This window comes from Pantherophis guttatus, chromosome 4, assembly GCF_059756535.1.
Source record: "Pantherophis guttatus breed Tessera chromosome 4, ASM5975653v1, whole genome shotgun sequence".
Lineage (NCBI taxonomy): Eukaryota > Metazoa > Chordata > Lepidosauria > Squamata > Colubridae > Pantherophis > Pantherophis guttatus.
Genome location: NC_142066.1, coordinates 27,684,220 through 27,709,037, shown reverse-complemented (window position 1 = coordinate 27,709,037; position 24,818 = coordinate 27,684,220). Strand labels below are relative to the sequence as shown.

The 24,818-nt window shown below is 43.3% G+C and overlaps 1 protein-coding gene and 1 long non-coding RNA gene across 9 annotated transcripts in view; one reads left to right on the top strand and one right to left on the bottom strand.

Moving 5' to 3' along the window:
• Positions 1-17,230, bottom strand: part of LOC117666722 (myosin-10-like) — a 76,683-nt gene extending 59,453 nt beyond the window's left edge. For 6 of the 8 annotated variants that reach the window (XR_015733689.1, XM_087891832.1, XM_087891835.1 and 3 more), the window contains exons 1-2: positions 17,044-17,106; positions 3,742-4,100 (exon numbers count right to left, since the gene is read on the bottom strand). Coding sequence is in view for 7 of the 8 variants with exons in the window: in XM_087891832.1 (XP_087747958.1) it covers positions 3,742-4,098 (357 nt within the window). In the remaining variant the exon portion in view is untranslated. Of the gene's footprint in view, positions 1-3,741; positions 4,101-17,043 lie in introns of all 8 variants that reach the window. The other 2 variants (XM_087891834.1, XM_087891831.1) reach the window with 1 other exon arrangement.
• A 308-nt stretch (positions 17,231-17,538) lies between these two features.
• LOC132712204 (uncharacterized) lies at positions 17,539-20,369 on the top strand. Its single transcript, XR_009622871.2, has 2 exons — positions 17,539-17,839; positions 19,544-20,369. It is a non-coding gene; the product is annotated as an uncharacterized LOC132712204 (long non-coding RNA).
• The last annotated feature ends 4,449 nt before the right edge of the window (positions 20,370-24,818 follow it).

Here is a 24,818-nt window from a genome sequence, read left to right as displayed (position 1 = left end):
GTACGCACAATTGCACATCTTCCTGGGCGTAACAGTAACAGAGTTGGAAGGGACCTTGGAGGTCATCTAGCCCAACCCCGTTGCTCAAGCAGGAGACCTGGATTAGGGATTCGTTTTACAGCTTGCCGTCGAACGCTCTCCCTTCTAAGGTTGCTGCTTCAAAAAAAAAAAAGTACTGAAAAAACCATGTTTCTTTCTGCTTCAAGAAAAACCAGGGGTGGGGCGGGGGAAATGTCAGAAAATAAAGAGAAAGGAGCCAAGTTCACCGCCTGCTATTTTTAACTCTAAAGCGTGACAATGACCTAATTCACACATCATATTAAGCCAGACAGGCCATTTGTTTGGGTTCATCTTTACATGAACCCAGACTTTTGGGGCTATTAATCCATGGCTTAGAGATAAGCATTATGTCTGGATTAAGGCACTCGAACTTTTCACAAACAAAAGCTTAACGCGATGTGTGATCCCAGACAGACAGGGAGATGGATGTTAGAAACAACACCTAGTGCCCAATTCTCGTATTTTGCAGGCAAAAAAAAGGAATGTCTGCTTGGAGAAAAACCAATGATGGCATAGTGATTAAGATGGCTCGGTTCGAAACCTGAGCGTCGTGCAATGGAATGAGCACCCGCCTCCGCCTAGCTCCTGTTCACGTAGCAGTTCGAAAGCATCCAAATGCGAGTAGATAAATAGGTACCATTTCAGTGGGGCGGAAACAGCGCTCCGCAATGTCATGCTGGTGACATGTATTTGGACAGCGCTGGCACAAAAGAAATGAGTACTGTTCCCTATAGTCGGCAATGACTAGCAGGGTAAAATCCGCAGGGATTCCTTTCCTTCCTTCATTTCTTTCCCAACCCTGGCTACTCCAGCACTGGCTTGGAAAATGATTTGCACACCTGAAGGATGTCCCAGCACAGAAACCTGAGAGAGCCCTCCTTTGTTTTAATCCTGAGAATACACGGAGGCCAAAAAATAGCACCTCCTCTAGAATTCACCCTTCCAAAACAAAACCTTTCAAAGCTTGCCTCCTTCTTGGTAAAGCCCTCAGAATGTATTTACATTTGAAAAAAATTGCTGGCATAAGAAAATTGTTTGCCAACATCCCACACGAATGAAGGAACATGCCACCTCCTGATGGCCAAAGACGAGGCAGTCATCTGGGAAGGATGCAAAATGAATGGAGGTGGGGGGGGGGCATGCCTTCAAGGGGACGTAATATATGTTTCCTTTGTTCTTTTTAACTTTATCTGCGCACCTTCCGCCGTGCTTTGAAGACCTTTTTATTCCACCAGGCGGGCCTGGCCTTATCTTTTCCCTCTTTTCTTTTTAATATACAAAATTTAATCTGTTTTTTACATGATTGGGGGTGTTTTAATTTGTCTGGGCCAAATTGTTTAATTCGATTTTATCCTGTTTTTAAATTTTGTATTTATGTATTTTACTGTTTGGCTGTTCACCGCCCTGAGTCCTTCGGGAGTAGGGCGGTATATAAATCAAATAAAGATAAAGAAAGATAAAGAAAGATCTTGCTGCATCCTGTAAGCATCGTTTTTGTGCCAAAAGTGCTTTTTCAAGAGGCAACTGGACTTTCTGGTTATTCTTTGAAGATGTTTCGTTTTTCATCCAAGAAGCTTCTTCAGCTCCGACTGAAGAATTCAGCCCCACCATCCAATCAGAACTGAAGAAGCTTCTTGGATGAGAAGTGAAACGTCTTCAAATAAAAATCAGAAAGTTCAGCTGCCTCTCGAAAAAGCACCTTTGGGATAACCATGAACTGGATGGCTGAGAATCTCCACAGACATAAGTATCATTTATTTATTTGTATTCCACCTTTATCATTTTTACAAATGATGCATGTACCATTTTATCATTTTCATAAAATTTCCTATCTCAGGGCAGTGGAAAACCAAGATCGGGTATTAAGGAATTGTGGGGGGGGAGGGGGGGATGTTTACAGGAGGCATAAAAAGAGATCAAGGGGCATTGCTCAACCCCCTAATAAAAGCTGATTCCAACAAGCTTTCATGGACCAATGCCTCTGGGTTTCCCTAACTTGAATCCAAGCGTGCAGTTGTGCTTTTGGCATACTATTGCTGGCCTACCTGCTTTCCAAACAGGTTTCTAGCACCATGCCAACAGACAAATGTTGTCCACTTGACCTCAGTCACTTGACTCCATCGACATTGGCTGACAATAAGGGAAATATGCAGAAATGACCTTCCCTAACCTGGAGTGTTTTCAGGTGCATTGGAATGTAACCTCCCATTATTCTGTTAAGCACCTTGCCCAAGGATCTTAGGAATTGAATGCATCAGGAGCTCAAAAAGTAGGGGAAAGATTGCTGAGGGTGAGGCTAAAAATGCTTTTTTGCTACAGGGTGAAATACCTGGGAAGGAGCAGCCTGGAGAGCAAACTGTATAACAACTGGCTGGAGTGACACCAGGGCAGGGAGATGTCGATTTACAGGAAAAACACCAACACTGTTATCAAAGGAACTGTCTGGGAATCAATCCCCTTTTCAGTTAAAAAAAAAAAGTCTTTTATCTTAAAGATGGGTTCTACGGGGTTGAATCACACAAATGTAGGCTGCCTCTTAGGAGAAGACAAGAATAGAGTTTCCTGCTTCTAAGAAGTGGTGTGTTGTTGCCGCGGTTGATGGCAGCGCCCTTGGGAGAATTCATTTCACACCCTGACAACTACTGTTCTGGCTGAACAGGTCTAGTCCGATCCCCACCCCGATACCCAGCTACAGGGTGGAGATCATCAGAGGCAGCAGGGGGAGGACGGGCCCTGTGCCGTCTGCGAGTCAGAGCTGACGTACCGTTGAGGGAATGCTTTGGCACAATGCCTCTCAGGGCAGCCTTTTGTGCCCACTTGGGTGCCAGGGAAACCAGTAGGGCAGAAGAAACACGTGTCCCCTGCTCCTTCCCTTTGAAAGGAGCTCTGCATGATGAGGTGAAGGAGGTCCAACTCGCCCTTTTAGAGCATTGTTGCACAGAAACATAGAGATACTTCACAAGCTGGGAAAAAAACCAACTTTCTGTCCCAAATCAGCTCTTCTCTTCCAGTCGTGACGTCTGCTCAGAAGGAATAGCTTGGCATCTAACTAAAGCTGCATTCCACAGTCCAGCACGTCACTGTTTAAACTCTTGAAGTTTTCTTCTTAAGGTATCTTGATGGTTATCAAGAGGTTTGGACCACATAATTCCCATCATGACTTGCAACTGGTCATGCTGGCTAATTGTAGAAGTCCAAACCAACTGGGATATTGGCCAGTGTATTCTTGTGTATGGAATGACATCTGAGAGAGACATAGCTGCTGCAAACCAGAATTCCTGGATTACATTTGGAATTAAACAGGGAAAAGAAGTGCATTAAATAGCTCTTAGTTAGAAGTACTAGGAGTCTGGACTACAGATCCCTAGGTTTATATCATGAGGAAGATGCAAATGGTTAAAAAAAGTGTGAGAAGGCGGGAGAGAGAGAGGGAGGGAGGGAGGGAGAGAGAGGGAGGGAGATGGAGGGAGAGAGGGAGGGAGAGAGAGAGGGAGGGAGATGGAGGGAGAGAGGGAGGGAAGGAGATGGAGGAAAAAAGGGAGGGAGAGGGAGGAAGGGAGAGAGAGAGGGAGGGAGGGAAGGAGAGGGAAAGAGAGAGAGAGAGGGAGGGAGGGAGAGATGACAGATTTCAGATAGAGAGGCATGGAACCAAACCAGTGGCCACCCCATAAGCCAACTTACATAGATAAGACCCGAGTAGTAGCGATCCTTCAGATTATGCAACACCGAGGCTTCGTTGAGGCAGGTCAGCTCCGCCATGTCTTCCACCTTAGTAAATTTGGGTGGGTTCATCTTCTGAATGTCATCTTTGGCCACCAGCATCTGACGTCCATTCTCAGTAAGTTCCACCAACATCTCATCTCCCCGTTCTTCGCGCAGCCCAGCTGCCTCAAAGCCATGACGTTCGGACGGGACCCACACCAGGCGTTTGGCCGTCCAATCAGCTTGTGAGGCTGGATTGCCTACGTGGTTCCGGTCCACAAACAGGTATCTCTCAGCGGTGGCGTCACCCCGTTGTACAGGGGTCCGGACAGCCATGGCTGAAAAAGAGAGGGGGAAATTCAGGAAAAGTTAGGCACGGTCGGATGCTACAATTTTGAGACTCAGTTATAGTATATAATGCTAAATTCTCCATGTCCCTTAAATCTGACAGCTCTCTACAGACTATTCCCTACCTCTTATTTATTTATTTTATTTAATTATCAAATGTTAAAACTGCCCACCTCTCTCACAGAGGGACTCTGGATGGTATACCTTTTATTTTAACCTCATCACACCAGAATATCCCAAGAAAACAGTCATCTATGCTATAACATTTTTTAATGGCTTCAGCAATTTTTATTACTCTCTTTTGCTTTCCCCAAATGCAACGGACAGAAAAACTGGATTGGTACAAGAGAGAAGCAGTATGAAATTTCTCTTTGAGATAGAAGTGGAATATTTCTAGCTTTTACTTGACTTCAGAATGTAAACCTGTCCCAAACCCTCAGACTTAGAAACTTCTTGTATAAACATTTTCATGCCAACAGAATGTTATTTACAAAATAATGACTAGAAAGTAAAACCTGGGGGTTGGGAGAAGGTGGAGACGAAGGCAGCAAAACGGGTGGGCAAATATGGCGACTTATATGGCCAGCTGTCTTAGGAATTCTGGGAGTTGAAGTCCACAGGTCGTAAAGTCGCCATACTTGCCTCCCTTGCAATAAAAGATATATGGAGTCAAGAGCTGTCTAGTTCCAGTGTATTATGAATTCAGGCTTAAGGAACAGATTATTTTTTATTTCTTCTTTCACTACCTGCCCTGGCTGGGAGACAATCCTAAGTACAGGTAGTCTTCAACTTACAACCATTTATTTACTGACCACTTGAAGTTACAATGCCACTGGAAAAAGTGATATATGATTATTTTTCACATTCACAACCATTACAGCAGCCTCATGGTCATGTGATCAAAATCTGGGCACTTAGCAACTGGCATGTATTTATGACAGTTGCATAACTGGGGTCATGGGATCACCATTTGTCACCTTCTCAGCTGGTTTCCAAACAAGCAAACCCAATGGGAGAACTAGTTTCCCTTAATGACCACATGATACACTTAACAACTGAGGCAAAATAAGATAGTAAAATGGAGTGCAACTCGCTTAACAATGGCCTTGCACAGCAAGGGAAATTTTGGGCTCAATTGTGGTTGTAAATCAAGGACTACCCATAACAGATTTTCCTGTACAGGTGGTTCTGGACTTACGTCCACAATTAAGCCCAAAATTTCTGTTGTTAAGTGAATTTTGCCCCGTTTTAAGACCTTTCTTGCCACAGTTGTTAAGTGAATCACTGCAATTGTTAACTCAGTAACCCGGTTGTTAAGTGAATCTGGTTTCCCCACTGATTTTGCTTCTCAGAAGATCACAAAAGGGGATCACGTGACCCTGGGACACTGCAAATATCATAAATATGAGTCGGTTGCCAAGCTTCTGAATTTTGAGCACATGACGGAGGGTGCTGCAATGTTGTATGTGTGAAAAACAGTCATAAGTCACTTTTTTCAGTTCTGTTGTAACTTTGAACGGTCACTAAATGAACTGCTGTAAGTTGAAGACTAATTGTAATCCCTTTTCAGCATCACTTGTCCTTCCTTTCCCATGAAACACAAGGAAAAACTGTGCAGAAGAAAATTTACATATTTTGGAAGATAAGATCCTAACTTTGTATGCAATTCTGGGCTGGGGCAGAATTTGTGAAAATCAGAATAATTCTGATGATGATAAGCACCGTCCTAACCATTTAGTTATGTACACAAAATATGCAAAATCCATTCTGCATGCGCATTCATTTCGATCATTGTTTGCTTCCTGGTTGGTGAGACCACACCGAGTAGATCATCATCCTTCGGTACAAAATCAACTGCAGTTAACGGCAGCAAGTGACAGGGCAAACGCAGGAAGAAAATGTTTAATCTTCCCAATAGTTAAACATGTTCGAAAGGTTCTGACAAGTAAGAGAGTATCTTCCTCCTTAGCTGTGTCCCAGCCCACAATCTAACTTTTTTGTTCCTGCAAGTGGAAGAAGCTAAATCATTTTCCAGCTCTGTGTTCTAGCCACAATTAGCCAAACTCCTCTCAGGAGACTTAACCGGGAAAATGGAAATAAGAGTTAAGAAGGAACACCAGAAAAACACAAATGTAGCTGAAGAATTCAACTTGGCCAGGGATACAAGGCGAGACCAACAGAGGATCCCAATGCTGCCTTGCTAAGTACCTAGGAGCCTACTTTCTCCTCCCTAAAAATCCACATCGCTCTCCCCTCCGGCCTGGCAACCAATTTCAGTCCAGACTCTAGTTGATGAGCAAGATTTTCCAGCGCTCTCCCACCAACCCCCCCACTTCCAGACCCCTGCTGAGCTTTATGGCTAGGCAGCAATCTTGCCTGCCTTATGTCGCTAAAGCCAGACATGTTTGTTTGGTAGAACGTGGGGGTGGGTGGGTGGGTGGGTGAATGAGTGAGCTTCTTTCTACGACCAGAAACCTTGGTTTCTTACTGGGAGAAACAGAAGAGTGAGGAGGTCTCTTTGATCATCTCTGCTCAATCAAAACAAGCTTACAGCTCAACACCTTCAAGACTTATTGCAGCAGCTCTTAAATCTGCTGATCACTGTCTGTCCAGAGTCCAAAGCGGGCATGTTGAGACTCAGAAAAGACACCGGGAGCATAAATATCAGGTGTGTGGGAGCTCATAATAGTTACTCTGCAGGAATGGAAAAGCACTCTGTGTAGGCTCGAAGCCACCCAACTCCTTAATGCCTTCTCTTATGCTGTAGAGATAATTACCAGGACTAATTAAAAAGTGACTAAAAAGCATTAAGCGGTAACTCACATGCCTTTTAAATAAAATTCATTTGTCAGAAAAAGTGCTACCAAACTTGCCTAATTTTCCTGCTCCGTAGCAAATCTAAAAATGAAGGATGCAGGAGTCAGTCCTAAATCGCTTCAGAAGAAATTAAAGAAATTATTTCCTAGTCTAGAGTTTGGTCACTGCCTTAAAAGGAGAAACCTACGATATTATACTCTGGAGAAGCCTTTGGTGCACAACCTCCTTGAGTCACAGTTACCATCTCTACAGCTAGTCCTCGACTTATGACCACAATGGAGACCCAAACTTCCCTTGCTGAGCAAGGCTGTTGTTAAATGAGTTGTGCTCCATTTTACAACCTTTTTTTGCTACCGTTTTAAAGATTTTCTGTCGCTAAATGAAACAGTTGTTAAGCACATTTTGTCTCATTTTATGACCTTTCTTACCACGGTTATTAAATGAATCCGGCTTTCCACATTGACTTTGGTTATCAGAAGTTTGCAAAGGGTGATCCCATGACCCCAGGACACTGCAACGGTCATAAATATGAGTCAGTTGCCAAGCGGCTGAATTTTGATTATGTGACTGTGGGGATGCTTGCAAGGGTTGTGTGAAAAATGGTTATAAGTCAGGTTTTTTCAGGGCTGTTGTAACTTCAGTCGCTAAACAAACTGTTGTAAGTTGAGGACTACCTGTATTTCCCCAAATGGCCCAACATTATATTACAGTAAATTAAAGTTGTCAGTCCCAACCTCCAGTGTAGGTCATTTCAAGAGGATCTTGGCAAGAGGAGGAAGAGGAGGAAGAGGTTGTGATAGAAGAGGAAAGTCTTCGGAAGACACATCAATACCTTCTCCTGAAATCTGGCCCAGGTCCCATCCTTTGAATTCCACACCGGAAGATAACATGGACTTCAAAAAACAAAAAATAACAGATTCTTTTTGATCTGCCTCCCTTCTGATCTCCCAATACTTTGTTTTTACGGAAGAGGCTACAAGTAACAGGAAAGGTGGGCGTGCATGTCTGTATGGGCTTGTGTGCACGGGTGGACGGGACAAATGAAAGAGTCCCAGGATAAAAAAAAGGAGGAAGAGCAAAAGGCTAAATGGGTAGAGTTATGGAAAATGGTTCCAGTTATTCCCAGAAGACCAAAGGGCGGTAAGTGACACCCTTTGGCTTCCAACCAAGACAGGTGCAACGTTGAATGTTCCTGCACCTGGCAACCACCTGCTGAGGCTGCCACACCCCTGCCCAGAACCCAGTAACTACTACCTGCTTTCTGGTTAACACTGGGCTCTTAAGAAACCATACCTGCCGTTTTACACAGCGGTTAATTCTCTATTGCCCACAAACGGCCTCCCACAGTTCTGCCAGGAAGCTCTGAAATCACTGTAGCTTATTTCCCAACCAGTATATCTTCTACTCCACAGAAGGGATCACTTGTATTTACCTGGGATTTATTGTTTTCCATGTTCCCAAATGCTTACCAAAAAGGCAAACCTTGGTGTCCTAAAGGTGCTTTTTCCAGAGGCAACTGGACTTCCTTGTTATTCTTTGAACACGTTTCGCTTCTCATCCAAGAAGCTTCTTCAGCTGTGACTAGATGGTGGGGCTGAATACTTCAGTCAGAGCTGAAGAAGCTTCTTGGATGAGAAGCGAAACGTCTCCAAAGGATAACAAGTCTAGTTGCCTCTGGAAAAAGCACCTTTGGGACAACCACGACCTCCATAATCAAACATTGGTGGTCATTCGCTTTCTAAACCTACTAGAATTTTGACCTACACATGACATTCTGTAATGGCCCAGTTCCTGCATCTTTTAGATCTTCCTTTCATATACATTTTTCCCTTAGACCAGTGGTTCTCAACCTCCCTAATGCCACGACCCTTTAATAACAGTTCCTCAGGTTGTGGTGACCCCCAACCATAAAATTATTCCTAAAACCATTGAAAATATATGTTTTCCGATGGTCTTAGGCGACCCTTGTGAAAGGGTCGTTCGACCCCCAAAGGGGTCACGACCCACAGGTTGAGAACCACTGCCTTAGACACTCCACTTTATTTTCACATCAGGTTTCTTCAGGCCAGTGCCTTGAGAAAGTCATTGTTGGATAGTAGGGATTTAGGGGTTGAACTAGGAGCAGGGAGACCCGGGTTCAAGTCTACCCTCGGCCACTCAAGCTCACTGAGTGGTTTTGGGCAGGTCCCTATCTCTCATCCCAAACCACCTCACAGGTTATGGTTATGGGGAAAAAAATAGAGAAGGGAGAGCTGTGAATATATCAACCAAATTATTCAAATGCTGCAGGGAAAATTTAGTCCCAACATTTCTGCAAGACTGCTCCACTATCTTTCCTGGTCTTCTATTATTCCAGCAGAACTCCGACTTTTCCTTTGAAAATCTCAAAGGTTTGGATTACTGTATTTGATAAACAAAACAAAAAAAATTCCCCCAAAAACGATGGGTAAGAATGCATTGCCTATACATCACAATTACCAGCTCATGAGGTAAACCACCCCTGCATTTGGGCCCAGCCTTTGTGCTCAGAGCAGTCATGAATCCAAGGATGCCAAGCCAAATCCCTTCCTAAACAAACCCAGAGTCCTGGGCTGAGCCTCCTTTATGCGCTCATTCACACGCCAACTTCCTTCTCCTCCCAGCTCCCAGCACATTCCATGCTGCCTCCCACTAAGTCACACTCCCACTCCACCTCTGTGGATTGGACAAGACCTAGCCAAACGAGTCAGAGGCGAGACAGGCGCCAAGCTACTCCGAGTCCTGCCCAACGGTGCCCAATCGAGTGGCACTAACAAACCTGGCACTAACAAACCAGCAGTGCTCTCTTTGGCTCATTAATTTGATGGGCATTCCCAGGGTGAGGCCATTAAGTGGTGGCAAATAATTGCCTCAAATCCTCTTGGGAAATTAATGGAGGAGTCCCTTGCTTGACAATACCCTCCCTAGAAATCAGATTTCTTTAAAAAAGGAAAGACGGTCCCACTAGTGAGCAGTGAGAGAAATGGAAGGAACTTTGGGACTTAAGGAGATACTCCTCCAATCTGGCTTCCCAAGTGCTACAGAACTACATTTCCCAGCATTCCATATGAGTGTTGTCTGTTATATATAATTCGATTGAAAACTGAGGTTGGAACTGAGCAATTTTTTGTGAAAGAAGTAAACCCCATTACATACAGGTAGTCCTTGACTTATGACCCCAATTGAACCCAGAATTTCCATTGCTAAACAAGACAATTGTTAGGTGAGCTTTGTCCCATTTTATGACCTTTCTTGCCACAGTTGCTAAGGGAATAACTGTAGTTGTTAAGATAGTTGTCAACCCTGAAGCTGACCTGACTGAAGCCATTTTTTTGACCGCTTCAGTGTTGTCACACTGGAGCTGAGGGATAGGGAGGGGGGTATTGAGATAGAGGGGCCATAACAACATTTTTCTCTTGGGAACCAAGGACATTTTCACACCTGGTCGGAGGAAGATAGAATGATGTCACCTGGCTGCCAGCCTGTTCTGTGATTGGACCATGTGACTGGTTGTTTCGAGAAAGTGGGAAAACTTTTAGTTTTAATCAGGTGAAAACTGTGGGAGACCTTAGAGTCGGTTTTCTCCAGATATGTGCTAATATGATAATTCCAAATAAAAGTATTCTTTGAGGAATCTACATGCCTCGGAGACTTGCTTGCTATGAATTTATTACTTGGAATCCTGACACTAGTAACACAGTTGTGATTGTGGTGAATGTGGATATGCATGTGGATGCGAATGTGGTTTCCCATTGACTTTGCTTGTTGCAAAAGGTGATCACATGACCCCGAGAGACTGCAACCGTCATAAATATGAGCCAGTTATCAAGCATCTGAATTTTGATCATGTGACCATGGAGATGCTGCAACGGTCATAAGTGTGAAAAACGATCATAAGTCACTTTTTCAGTGCTGTTATAAGTCCAAACAGTCATTAAATGAATGGTTGTAAGTCAAGAACTACCTGTAAGGAATAGGAACTCCAATCCAGTACTTAGCTTGATATAATAAAGCTGATATAATCCGAATCCTTTTAAAGATAACCTAATGCTCTTTGAATGTTTTGATACTACAGCTCCTATAATCCCTTGCCATTGGCCATTTTAGCTGAGGCTGACAGGAAGTGAAATCTAAACTGCTGGATGACCTATGGCTCATAATGAACTCTGGTTTTGAACCCATGCAAATGAAACTATGTGCAAATGTGCTGATCAACATATTTTCCTGTAAATGTACCCTCCTTATTGTTGTCCATCAGTCCTGGAAAGACTGATCAATGCAAGCACCTACTCTCTAGCCTGCCCCCTGCAAGCTGCTTGTCAATGCCCCACCACGGTCAATGGTGCCCTACGACTGGCAGTGCCCACAATGGAATCACAAGAATGCCCTTGAAAAACCCACAACCCAGCTGGCACTGGCAAAAACAGCAACCTGATCAGCAAGGATAGCTTCAAGCCCTCGCCTTCCAGGCACCAAATGGACAAAGTGAAAAATGCCGATGGGCGGTCTTGGATGAAGGAGAAGGAAATGAGAGAGAGAGAGAGAGGGAAAGGGATATAATAAATCTTTGGGACATTTGCATTATACTGAAAAATACAGAGCTCTTAGGCCTAAGGAGCTGATCTACCCTGCATCTTCCAAAAGGAAGCCACAAGGTATGGCACCATGCCCAGGGGTAATTGGTTCCAAATGCGTCTCCTTCTGGGGTGTGGTGTGGGTAAAAAGGCAAAAAACACAGATCTGGGCAGAGGTGCCAGTTGAAATATCACATCTTCAAAGCTGGTTGAAGACGAGGAGTCAGAAGGGAGTGGTGCCCAGTATTCAAAGAGAGAGAGAGAGGTTGGGTGCCAGGACTGCTGAGAGGTTCTCTTGGCTAGGAGAAGATGGTAGGAGATCAAAAGTTGAAAGGACGGACTTGAGTGGGTTAAGAACAGGAACTGACATCTTGGGGACTGAAGCTTTGCTATAATTGTTAGTTCAGATAACCACAGGACTTTGTTTTGCTTGGAATGACTGGAATATTTTTTGGCGGGGGCTGCCTCTCCTATTGCCTTAGTCTCTAGAAGGTGGTGGCCTGAATTGCACACTCAGCTTGCTTGATTAGAGCTCATCTGGGTTAAGAATGAACTTCCTCTGTTTTTCATCTGTCCAAACTTCTTGTTTCAACAATCCCCCCTCGCCCCCCAAAGAGAGGATGCAACAAATCTCAGAACAATCCATCTCACAGCTAACACACACCATTCCCAAATGAACTTAGGAGCAACATCTGAGGAGCTTCTTCTTGGACCTAGGACAGTAGCTTCCCTCATCCAGCAGGAGCCCAAGGACTTCCACAGTTATCTTACCTCCATCAACCCAAGAGGTATCCTGTATGATTCCATCCTTTACCATTGACCAAGGACTGTAAATATTACTTGTTTAAACTTTGGTGAGCAAGGCAAACTGAGTTTGTCATTAAGAAAAATAAGCGATTATTCCCCTTTGATAAGGTGGTGTGTCACACTCCATCAACAACACTATGAAATGTCTGGGACCACTCCCCCCCTCCAACCCACCCCTTTTAGCCATGGCAGGAAGCAACTGCCATGGAGCAAGCAAGAACCCATGGCATTCCACTCTCCCCATCACATTTGACTGGCACAAACAACTGCTTTTGCCAGGTGCAAATAACCAGGAGCATTTGTTGAGTTCAAAGAACAGAAGATTTTATTATTGCTACCTATAGAGAAGAATCCGGTCAACTAACGGTCAAAGCTGAATTGGTACTAGGTAAGGGTCAACAGAATTCACTGGGGGTTGACTTGGGTCTCTTGTGGCTGTGCAATTATTCCAAACAGATGACACGTTTAACTCTGCCTTCCAGCCCAGCCTGCTCACCTCCTACCATATCAACACACTTGACTGTTCCCCATTTGGACTACAACCCCACATATAAACACACACGCACCTTTTAAAGCTAAAGAAAGACAACCAGGAGAATTATTATCATTATGGCAGCTATCACTCTCCCAGGTCCAAAGGTAGCACCGATGATAAAACATATTTACATTTGATGTAGGATAGATGCCTGGGAAAGAGATAGGGAGTCTAATCCTTCCTCAGGTTTTGTTCCAGCATATCAAATAATCTATCACTGCACGTAAGGCCACAATCCTGATTTTCTTGAACCTTATAGCCTATTCTTCTTTTCTTTATCTTTTAGATGAAGACAAAAGAGAGAGAGAGAGAGAGAGACATGAAAGACAAATACAATAAGCACAGCTCTGCATTTTCATACTGCAGTACAATTATTTCACTTTCAAATTATTTGCTTGCAGACAAACAAAGTCTGCCTACGAATAACTAAGTTATTCCATGGTTCTGTTCCTATAATACAGCACTATATCAGCTGCCACCCTAGAAAGTACCAACCCTCCATTCAATAATTAAGTGGCAAACTCACATTTCCATTTCAAAAATACACATTTAGCCAGTCTCAGAGGGATTATCTTCCATCTTTATGGCCATAAACAGGTACATGACACCTGGCTCCCCAGGTGTGACCATTTCAACACATCGAAATCCGATTAAAGCAGTGAGATTCGATTGTATACTCAAGTCAAGCTGATGGTTCTGCTACAAATAAAGTCAATGAACACTTTTAGAAACCTTCTGAATACATGTCAGGCCTATAAAATGGGACTAATTTGATCCTCCATGCCAGTCACAACCAGACAGGCCCCACAATATATTCTCTGTAGAGACGACACATATTCAATTTCCTTAAAGCAATATCTCCATCATATATTTCCCTACAGACACTCAGTTTTCTTTCTTTTTTTCTTTCTTTTCCTTCCTTCCTTCCTTCCTTCCTAAGTCATCAGTAATCTGAAGTCAGAAAGGCTGCCTTATTCGTGGAAAGGGTGATGTTATCTATAGCAGTACTTTTTACCATCCCTGTGCTGGCTGAGGATGATGGGAACCATACCCATCATTGAAAAAAACTAAATTAGAGAATTATAGTAGCAAGGGGTTGTTCCTTACAGATGGGGCTTTAGAACTTCTTAAAAAGCAAGGAAAGAGGAGAAAATGACAAGAGGGTAAGTTTTTAATTTGGGATTGTGCAATACACAATGTAATATTCACTGAATGCATTAAGGCAAGGGGTTTCAAACATATTCAGGCTATGGAAAGTTTTTTTTTTTAATGTGATTCTTGAGAGCCCCCACTCAAAAGATAAAATTCTAATTATTATAAACTGGTTGCCTTTCATTGATTCCCCCCCCCCCCTTTTAGAATCTCATGGAACTTCAGAGAGTTCTAGGATGTTTGGGAAAACTGCTTTAGAGCAAGGAGACAAACAGAATCAACTTTTGGAAAGTAAGTGGCTGGGCGCCAAATCTTGGAAATACTCGAAGGCTCTCTAAGCTGACAGTCACTATCTTTATAGCTATCACAGTCACAGGCTGAAATAACAAACCCAACTCAAATGTGTGTCACTGGCTGAGAGGACGTGTGTGTGTGTCAAGTTTATGCCTGAGAGTATACGACTTCTGAGCCTGCCCACATGGCTCCTATGCTTTTCCCCAGGGGTTACCACAAGCCTGCTAATTGTTTTCCCAGGCAGTTCTCAACGGCCCTAATGCTTTCTGTCAAGATCCCTGTCCCATCCAGGAGGATTGGGGGGTGGGGCAGGGAGCAGTCTGCTTTCATGGCACTCGCATGCCGGTTGCTGCTATAAATATCAATTGCCTACAACGTACAACGTAACTGTTTGCTACTCAAGTCCAGCATAAACAAGGCCTATAGGGAAAAACCCTTGAGAAATGAAGAAAATCAACTAGCTCTCTTCTCAAGTGCCACGTTCAACCAGATTATTTAGAACCCACTTCAGAAAAAGAAAAAAGAAAATCACTCTTCTAGCCCATTACCTAACCCACAAAGGAAAAAACCCTAAATCAGCATATTTCTTCTTAAAGTGGCTGGTTCTTTCACCTTTCCCATTAAGTATCTGCCAGCATCTCCGGCCACAGAAACATTAAAAAACACATGCATTCCCCATCAGAAATAGAATATTCAGTTCTTTCAAATATGTGGAACCCAAAAGCCAGCAAATGTCTCAAATAGCACTTAAATCTGATCTGAATAGCAAATATAAAGGAAAACAAATACGCTACCGAATTAGTTTTAATAAGTTTCTACTTTAGCATTTCTATTATTTAAAAAAAAACAGTTTTAGAGAGGGTGCTTAATGATCACAAACTTCAAATATCCAAGCATTGTTAAATTTAATCCTTTGCATATTCTCATCCCTTTTCCTTTTGAGGCCCAGCACTGAGTTCAAGAGTTTCCACTCTTTTGTTCTTCCATTTACAGAAATTACCTCTAGTTCATAACAGACCTCTATGCCATATAAAATATTTCTCTTTAAGGGCCAGTGAACATTTTGTTATTTTCTTTCTAACAGACTAACATTTGCTACCCACCTTCGGAATTCTCCATTCTGTTGACATAGCAAGTTCCAAATGCTAAACATTCCAAGATCTGATTTGTTCATTTTGGTGGACAGTCAAATAAAATACCTAATTGGCTTAATTAAATTCAGACTTTTTCCCAGCTGCTTTAAATTAGAGGTTAGACACATGCAGAAAACCTCAAAACCTCAATTTAAGAATGTCGCCTTTCTCATTCTGGAAAATTACAACTACATTCCTGGAATAGCTGGTATTATTTTGAGAACAACACAGAGAAATTCCAACTGCTTTGTTTTAAATCCAAAGAATGTGTGCACTCGTCCATGGATAGTCTCTTTATTACATGCCTGAACATGGCAGATATATACATGTAGAAAGTGCATGCAATGTCATGAGATGGAGGGGGGGCAGGGGAGATGTTGCAAAGAATAGCAGAATAACATCCCTGAAACCCAGAAGCCTATCTTAAGCTACTTGGGTCTCCACAGCTAGGCCAAGCTGCTTCTTGACGTAAGTCCTGCAATATGGATACTATAACAGCAGCTGTAATACATTCGCCTTTGTCATTTCCAAATGCCTCCAAATGAAGTTCCCCTTCAGTGATGCCAATTCACTGTATGCCAACATCTCTTCTCATTAATCAAGCTTCATAATTAGACACAATGACCCACTCAGGAAACAAAACAAAACTTTATAAAGAAAGGCATGGCCTCATAAAGGTATGTTCTCTCTGGCAAGCACAATGATTTCTACCCCTTCAAAGCAGTGGCATTTTTATACTACAGAGTCACCGGCTGAACGAAGAGAAAGGAATGTCTATCCATAAGAAGCAAAGCTCAGAAGGAAATTTAAGCAGGGATGGAGAAAGGAGAGAGCTTGCTCAGAAAGGACTCTGCAGAAATTTGGCAGCTGGGAAGGGCATAATGAAGTCTTCCCCAGCCATATATTCTCCTCCCTCCCAGGTGCTTTTCCATAATCTTCAACTAACATGGAAGCTGCAGTCTAAAACGTCTGGAGGATACCAGGTTGGGAGAGTTAAGGATGATGAGATGCACATATTTAGAGAATATCTGGTTGGGGAAAACTGACAGATGAATAGTGGATATAAGCAGGTAGCAGAGCCACAGAGGAAAGGGAATTAAAGGCACACATTGGTGAACAAAAGCTAGGCATTTAGCTAAACAAATAAGGGCAAAGAAAAGCAGGGGTCCAATTTCACCATCATGGGCCACATAAGTGTGACTGGATACAAGCTTTTCTCACTCAGCCTGTTTTCTGGTAAGGTGGATGGGAAAATCACAAGCAATTTGGATTTATTTATTTTTTAATTAGGGGAACCAATAGAAAATCATCTGTGCTGATTTCCCTACCCAGTGCATGCTAAATGCCATATTTTCTGCACTCTTGAGGGATTTAATTTAGCTCACCCCAATTAACTGTAAAGGACACACCTCTGCACAATCCATCAGCAATTTAGCCTTTCATACGGTAAAGGCAGATTTTGCGGACCCAGAGACTCCCCTCTCGCCGTTTCTGCAGACTCGCCAGATTCAAGTGGGGGGGGGGAGAACCAAAAGGCAACCATACAGCAAATTTAATTAAAAAAAAAAAAGGAGGGGAAAATAACGAATAAGCTTTACGGTACCTTCGCAGATTGCCGAGCGCTATCCCGACGCCTCCAAGGCCCAGCCGCAACTGAGCTGCCAATGGCTAGGGGGAGGAGTCCGGCAGATTTAACCCCGCCCACCCCGCCCAATCGGAGAGGAGAGGGTGTGGCCGCAATGCTGCTCTGAGGGGGGAATCTTTGACTGCAAGAAGAGAGGCTTGAAAGGGCAGACCCACCCACCCCTTTGGAGGAGGGGGGGGGAGTTGACGGACAGACGAGTTCACCAACCACAGGAAGCAGAGCGGAGGGAGCCTTTTGAGAAGCTGAATGGGCTTCTTTATGTGGAAACAGTTCGGGGAGAGGGCGGGAGGGGGAGGGGGAAGGATGAATGAGGTCTATTGTCTACTGGGGGGGGACTAGGATGACGTCAGAGGCTAGACCCTCAGGGGAAGAGGGAGGGGGGCAAAAAAGCAAACCAAGAGTTATGCATTCTCTCCTTTCCAGTCCTAGCTCTCTATCAGGACCCTCCCTCCCTCCCTCCCTCCGATCAGCCCTTCCTTCAATCGCAGGATCAGAGATTCCCAAACTTCGTACTTTGGAGGAAAAAAACCAAAAACTAGCTGCGCAAGAATGACATCATCGAAGGCTACCTGGAAGCGCCTTTCAGATTGCAGAGGAGTCTGCTCGTTGCAACTCTGAATGAGTGCTGCTGTAGCTTCTCTTTCTTGCTGATTGGCTTCTCTTACCAAGACGGGCTGTCATTCCACCTCATGATGCTTTTGACTTTTTTTTAGTCTGTCTCCCAGACTCAAGCTAGTAGAAAAACCGAGTACAGGTGAGACTTCCTATTACAGCATCTAGGTTGGGTTCATGCAACAACCTCTCTGCGCTAATAGGTTGGGTAGCTAATATGTTGTGGGAAACCCAGAGGTAGAGTATTGTGGGAATAAAACAGCCGTGACTCTGTTTTGGTTTTGGGACATAACATTCTGTGAAGGTATTATTTTTTTATTTTTAAGTTTGGCAATTTGAGTGAATGCAGTCACAGTCCCTCATAGTCCCAGGACTCCTTCTGATCAGGAATCATGTGCCAGTTTGACAATTTGCTCAAAAACAAAGCCTATGGCACATTAAAAGTCCAGAAATATGGTACACAAACAAATCAGATGGAGTTGTGATTGGATTGCTGAGGCCACCATTTTTGATCCCAATCTTCAAACTTCCTTGTACTGAACCAATGAACTCCTTGTACTCCAGCTACACTGTGGGTGCTGAACTGGCTGGAAATAGATTTCTGAACACAATTCAGGTCCTGGTTTCAAATCTATTGGTCTTAAATTTCTTGGATCCAGGCTATCTACAGGATTATCTCTTACAAATAGAATCTGCCTATCCAGTTGAGTCAGCTCAAGAAGACTTGATGTGGGTTCCTCTTCTGGAAAAGTTAATGAATCAGGACCTTCTAGCAGGCTTCTTATAAGAATGATACCTCTCTGAAACATGCTACTCTCCAAAATTCAGGTGGCCCCCACAATTTTAATATTCTGGAAAGCCTAATGGTCTGGCTTTCTTGTATTTAAATTTGGAGATTTTTGTGGTATGGCGCCGTCAACTCTTAGCTTAATTGTACTTTTAATGGCTGTTAATTTAAATACTGTTTAATTTGATATATTATCAGTTCATTGTTTTCTGATGTACAGTATTTGCCAGAGTTACTGGAAGGAGCAAGTTTGGTCTAGTGGTTAAGGCACCAGGCTAGAAGTCAGGAGACTGTGAATTCTAGTCCCGCCTTAGACATGAATGCCATTTGAGCATTCTTGGGCCAGTCACTCTGTCTCAGCCCAACCTTCCTCAAGGGCTCTTAAGCAAACACCACTACCACAGGATTGTTTTTCTTAAGAACTGGACAGGAATCAACTGACATTTCCCACAAGGCAGGGCTGTGAGAAGTACAGTTTCCCTACCACTGTCCCATTGTTTACATCTCTAAGTGAATTGCAGGCAAGAGTGGAGCTGTGAAATGCAGCAGTGTCTGCAGCACGTCGAGAGGATAGCAAAATGATGACATAGATGTGTTGATGTCATCGTACAAATGCCAATCTTACATACCTGTGTCTCTGGGTCGGATGCAGATATGTAAATTGTGATATGATCTACTCATAGACAGATTACCATTTGGCTTATCCTGCACCCATCTCAGATGAAAGGTTGAGTTTATATGTGGCATCACTACTCTTGGTCCTTGTTCAAATACCCATCTGGATGTGCAGGAAATAGCAAAGGCTGCCAAAAATCTAACTTTGGTACTCTAAGGCTTAAATCAATTTGAGAGAGATTAATTGAGACACGCATGCATGCAAAAAACAAAGTGATGGGGACAAGCCTTCACACACTCTACACACATACATGCTAACATAATGTCAGATATATCTGAAATAGAGTATGATGCATAAAGCTTATGGTACAATAAATCTCTGAGTCTTAAACTCTGACAGACCATATTTTTTTCCCCTCTTCCTTTCATTCTCCTTTTTGCCAGCGCTATTCTGCCCTCTCGTGGTAGATGAATGTCCCACTCCATCATACCAAGGTCACACTGGCAGTGATGCAGCAAAAGTCCACAGGAGATGACCAAACAGAACCACCATCAATGAAATTAGCTGGAGCAAGGCCGAGAGGAAAGGTTCCCCATGCTACTTTTAGAGGTTGAAGTGACTCAACAAATTGGCCTGTGATCGTTTTCCCATCCAGAGTGATGAGGTACTCTTGCTATATTTGTATGTGTTGATGCTGCATTCAACATTCATGAGCAAAAAAAGGAAAGTAGAAACTTTCTCAGGTCTCAAAAGAGGAGGATGCAGTCAACATGTCAAAGGAAAGAGGATGAGTTACATCTTACAAAATGTACAAGGTGAACTGTTCTGGGAGTAAACAAGCTATAGGAAGAGACATTTCATCCCTTAAAAGTTCATTTAAATCTTCCCTAGGATTCAAAAAGACAAACATACCCAGTATTATTGAGAAAGATGTATTTTTGTTTTCTCTCTCTCTCTCTCTCTCTCTCACACACACACACACACACACACACACATAATATTTCCCAAAATATAGTGTTTCTCTGGAACAGAAGGAAATAAAAAATCCATATAACTTTTCGTCTTGTGTGTCAGACAGTCTTAATTATAATTCTGTACTCAATCTTAACCAAAAGGCCAAAAAGCCTTGTGGCTGTGATTAAGATTTGAATTGCTTTGACTGACGGTAGTACTTATTAACTTATTAAAATGCATTCCATAGTATTAATGTAAAATTTATTTGCATTTCCTATTTAAGAGAATAAATAATTGCCCTGAGTAAGAATTCTATATTGCTAGTCCCAGTCTCTAATAAAATTTATTTATTTGATTTTGGCGCTATTCAACTTCAAACTGACTCTGGGCAAGCTACAACATAAAGAAAACACAATAGAACTACAACAAGGAAATAAAATACAATAAAGTAAATAAACGAGATGGAAAATCCAGACATCCAACCAAAACATATACAACATATGTCAAACATATGTCAAACAAGAACTTTCCGCCACCTTGCCCCAAGGCCTGGGAGAAGAGCCAGGTCTTTAAAGTTACTGGAATGTCGTCAGGCTGGGAGCCATCTGGATTTCAAGAGGACCTCATTCCAGAAGACAGAAAGATGACACTGTTTAATCAAAGGGACCTGGAATAGGCCCACTCTGTTGGTTCATAGTGGCTAGGAGAAACCGTGAAAGGCAGATGGTCCCTCAAATAACTGGACCTGAGATGGGTTTCAGCAGGTTCTGATCAGTTCTAGAGAACCGGTAGCAGAAATTTTGAGTAGTTTGGAGAACTGGTAGTAAAGATTCTGATTGGCACCGCCCTCATCTATTCTCTGCCTCCCGAGTCCCAGCTGATCGGGAGAAAATGGGGATTTTGCAGTAACCTTCCCTTGGATTGGGGAGGGAAAGGAGATGTTACAGTATCCTTCCCCTGTCACGCCAACCAAGCCATGCCACGCCTACCAAGCCACACTCACAGAACTGGTAGTAAAAATTTTTGAAACCCACCACTGAACTGGATCATATTTCATGTAGGATTTTATAGTTGATAACCAGCACTCAAAGGTGCTTTTTCAAAAGGCAATTGGACTGTTTTTTCCTGAGGAAAAAGAAGGCATTTCAATTCTCATCCAAGAAGCTTCATCGGTACTGGCTCATCCAAGAAATTGGACTAGAACTGATGAAACTTCTTGAATGAGAAGCAAAATGTCTTCTTCCTCAGAGAACAAATAGTCCAGTTGCTTTTTGAAAAAAAAAACACCTTTGTGACAACTATGACCTGGATGACTGAGAATTTCCACAGACATTTGATAACCAGCACCTTGAATCACATCTATAAACTTACCCACTAGCAACCAGTGCAGTTCATAAAGTTCATAATGTCAAGTGGGCATTCTGAGACAAGACCGCCATTACTCATTCCACTGCATTCTGAAACCAGTTAAAATTTCTGAGTGGTTTTCAAGGGTAGTCCATTGTAGAGAATCATTTATTAATCAGGCCATGGTTTAGGACAGTGGGTGTGAACCTTGCTAGTTTCTTGGCAGTTGGGGAGGATCTATAGTTGGTGATTGTAGCTTTCAGAGAGGCCTTTATACAGTTTTTACACAAGAGTCACAATTTCTGATATAATGCATAAGGGTGTACTAATTACATAAGCAGAATGTTAATACAGGGAGATGCAAAGCAAATACCTACTGTTTAACTAATGGTGAATAATGTCAGTGTTTATCCTAAAGGTGTGTAGTGAGGTAATCAATGTGACTTGTGGTTTACATAGCAAATGTCAGTTTCTGAGTTATTTTTGAGTCTGGGAAGGGTCAATTAATCCAATGCACTCGCAAAAGAAGACATCAGTACATTCCAGCAAATACTTCCACCACATTTGGGGTTAAAATACCTCTTAGATTAGAACAATATAGCTGGAAGAATTATGTGAATTGTGATGAAGTGCTGTTCTATTCCAGCAATCCCCATATTTTCTTACAAAATATGGTAGACTCAGCTGCCCATTGGTGAAATCCAATTTTTTTTTACTACCTGTTCTGTGGGCGTGGCTTGCTGGGCATGGCAGGGGAAGGATACCGCAAAATCCCCATTCCCTCCCCGCTCCTGAGGGAAGGATATTGCAAAATCTCCATTCCCACCCCACTTGGGGGCCAGCCAGAGGTGGTATTTACCAGTTCTCCAAGCTACTCAAAATTTCTGCAGTCGGTTCTCCGAACTGCTCAAAATTTCCACTACCAGTTCTCCAGAACCTGTCAGAACCTGCTGGATTTCACCCCTGCAGCTGGTTATATATTTCTCTCTACTCCTACCTATTGAGGAATTTAGGTGGTGTTGTAAGAACAATTTTGGAGCATCTGAAGCAGAAAAGGCTTGTCTACACATGCAAGTAAGATTACATAGTCAATTTCACACAAACAATTTCAAGAATCACACTGGCTAATCCATATTTGGTCATTTACACATTTCTAAGCAAGTGGAAAATCCCCTAAAGTGTAGCTTTGAATATCCATATAATAATAACATTTCTAAAGAACTCAAACTTTTAAATGTGGAGCCCAGCCCCAAAAGTTCCCTTCCTCTGTCCTCAATTATAAATTATAAATCTGAGAACAAGGACTGACATACTATTAATCTCTGCAAGGTGTTTTAAGAGCTTTTATAAATATAAATATTAGCTTAGCAGCGGAGGAAAAATAATACAAGGGCTTAATAGATATTAAAAATGAATAACCTCTTTGTTTATAAAATATGATTGGGAAAATATGTAGCTCCTTTCCTGTTCAATACCTTCCAAACTTGTTGGGACTACAAGATCCAAGATTCTTTAGCCAGGCCATGCTGTCAGGGAATTCTGGGAGTTGCAGTCCCACAACATCTGGAGAGCATCAGTGCAGCGAGCTAATATACAGATGGAAGAAGCTGATCTAAGTTGGGAGTTTAGATCCCAGATATACAGCTGCTAGGCTCTTTCTTTGAAGAAGAATGTAAAGGTAGTCCTCGATTTAACAACAGTTCATTTAGGGACTGTTTGAAGTTACAATGGCACTGAAAAAAGTGACATGACCATTTTTCACACTTAAGATTGTTGCAATATCCCCAGGGTCACATGATTTACATTGGGATCAGTGGTGGGTTGCCCCTGGTTCACACCGGTTCTATAGAACCAGTAGTAAAACCAGCGGGAGGCTCCGCCCACCGACCCTGACGTCATCAGAATGCTTCTGCGCTTGCACAGAAGAGTGCACATGTGTGCAAGTGAAGCGCGCACATGCAGTCCCGTTGCAAACCGGTAGTAAAGGTAAGTAGAACTCACCCCTGATTGGGATGCTTGACAGTTAATTCACATTTATGACGGTTGCATGTCCTGGAGTCATATGATCCCCTTTGGATCTCCTTCTGACAAGCAAAGTCAATGGAGAAACTAGATTAAATTTAAGAACCATGTTACTAATTTAAGAACTGCAATGATTCACTTAACAAATGTGGCAAGAAAAGTCGCAAAATGGGGGGAAACTCATTTAACAAATTTCTCACTAAGCAGCATAAATTTGGGGCTCAATTGTGGTCTTAAATTGAGGACTACCCGTATTTGTTTAGTGACTATTCAAAGTTACAATGTCACTGAAAAAAAAGTGACTTACAACTGGTCCTCACACTTACAACCATCACAGAATCCCCATGGTCATGTGATCAAAATTTATTTATTTATTTATTTATTTATTTAATTTGTATACCGCCCTTCTCCCAGAAGGGACTCAGGGCGGTGAACAGCCAAAATTAAAAAACATACAAATGCAAAAGTTAAGATAATTAAAAGAATTAAATCATTGGCTACCCAAATTTAAAACCCCAAATCCATAAAATTTAAAATCCCAATTAAAAACCATTTAGGCTAGGCCGGCTTGATGAAATAAAAACGTCTTCAGGGCTTTACGGAAGGTCCGGAGGTCCGGGATCAATCGTATTCCAGGAGGCAGCTCATTCCACAGGGCGGGTGCCCCCACAGAGAAGGCTCGCCCCCTGGGGGCCGCCAGCCGACATTGCCTGACCGACGGCACCCCGAGGAGGCCCTCTCTGTGAGAGCGTATTGGCCGGTGGGAGGTTATCGGTAGCAGCAGGCGGTCTCACAAATACCCTGGCCCTAAGCCATGGAGCGCTTTAAAGATGAGAACCAACACCTTAAAGCGCACCCGGAAGACCACCGGGAGCCAATGCAGCTCGCGCAGGAGAGGTGTTACGTGGGAGCGCCACGTCGCTCCCATAATCACCCGCGCGGCCGCATTCTGCACCAGCTGGAGCCTCCGGGTGCTCCTCAGGGGGAGCCCCATGTAGAGAGCGTTACAGTAGTCCAGGCGTGACGTAACCAAGGCATGAGTGACTGTGCACAGGGAGTCCCGATCCAGAAAGGGGCGCAACTGGCGTATCAGGCGAACCTGATAAAAAGCCCCCCTGGCCACGGCCGTCATATGCTCTTCTAAAGACAGCCGTGTGTCCAGGAGGACGCCCAAGTTGCGAGCCCCCTCTGTGGGGGTCAGTGACTCGCCCCCAATAGCCAGCGATGGCACCAGCTGGCTATACCGGGACGCCGGCATCCACAGCCACTCGGTCTTGGAAGGGTTGAGCCGAAGCCTGTTCCTCCCCATCCAGACCCGCACAGCCTCCAGACACTGGGACATCACTTCAAGGGCATCATTGGGGTGGTCTGGGGTGGAAATGTACAGCTGAGTGT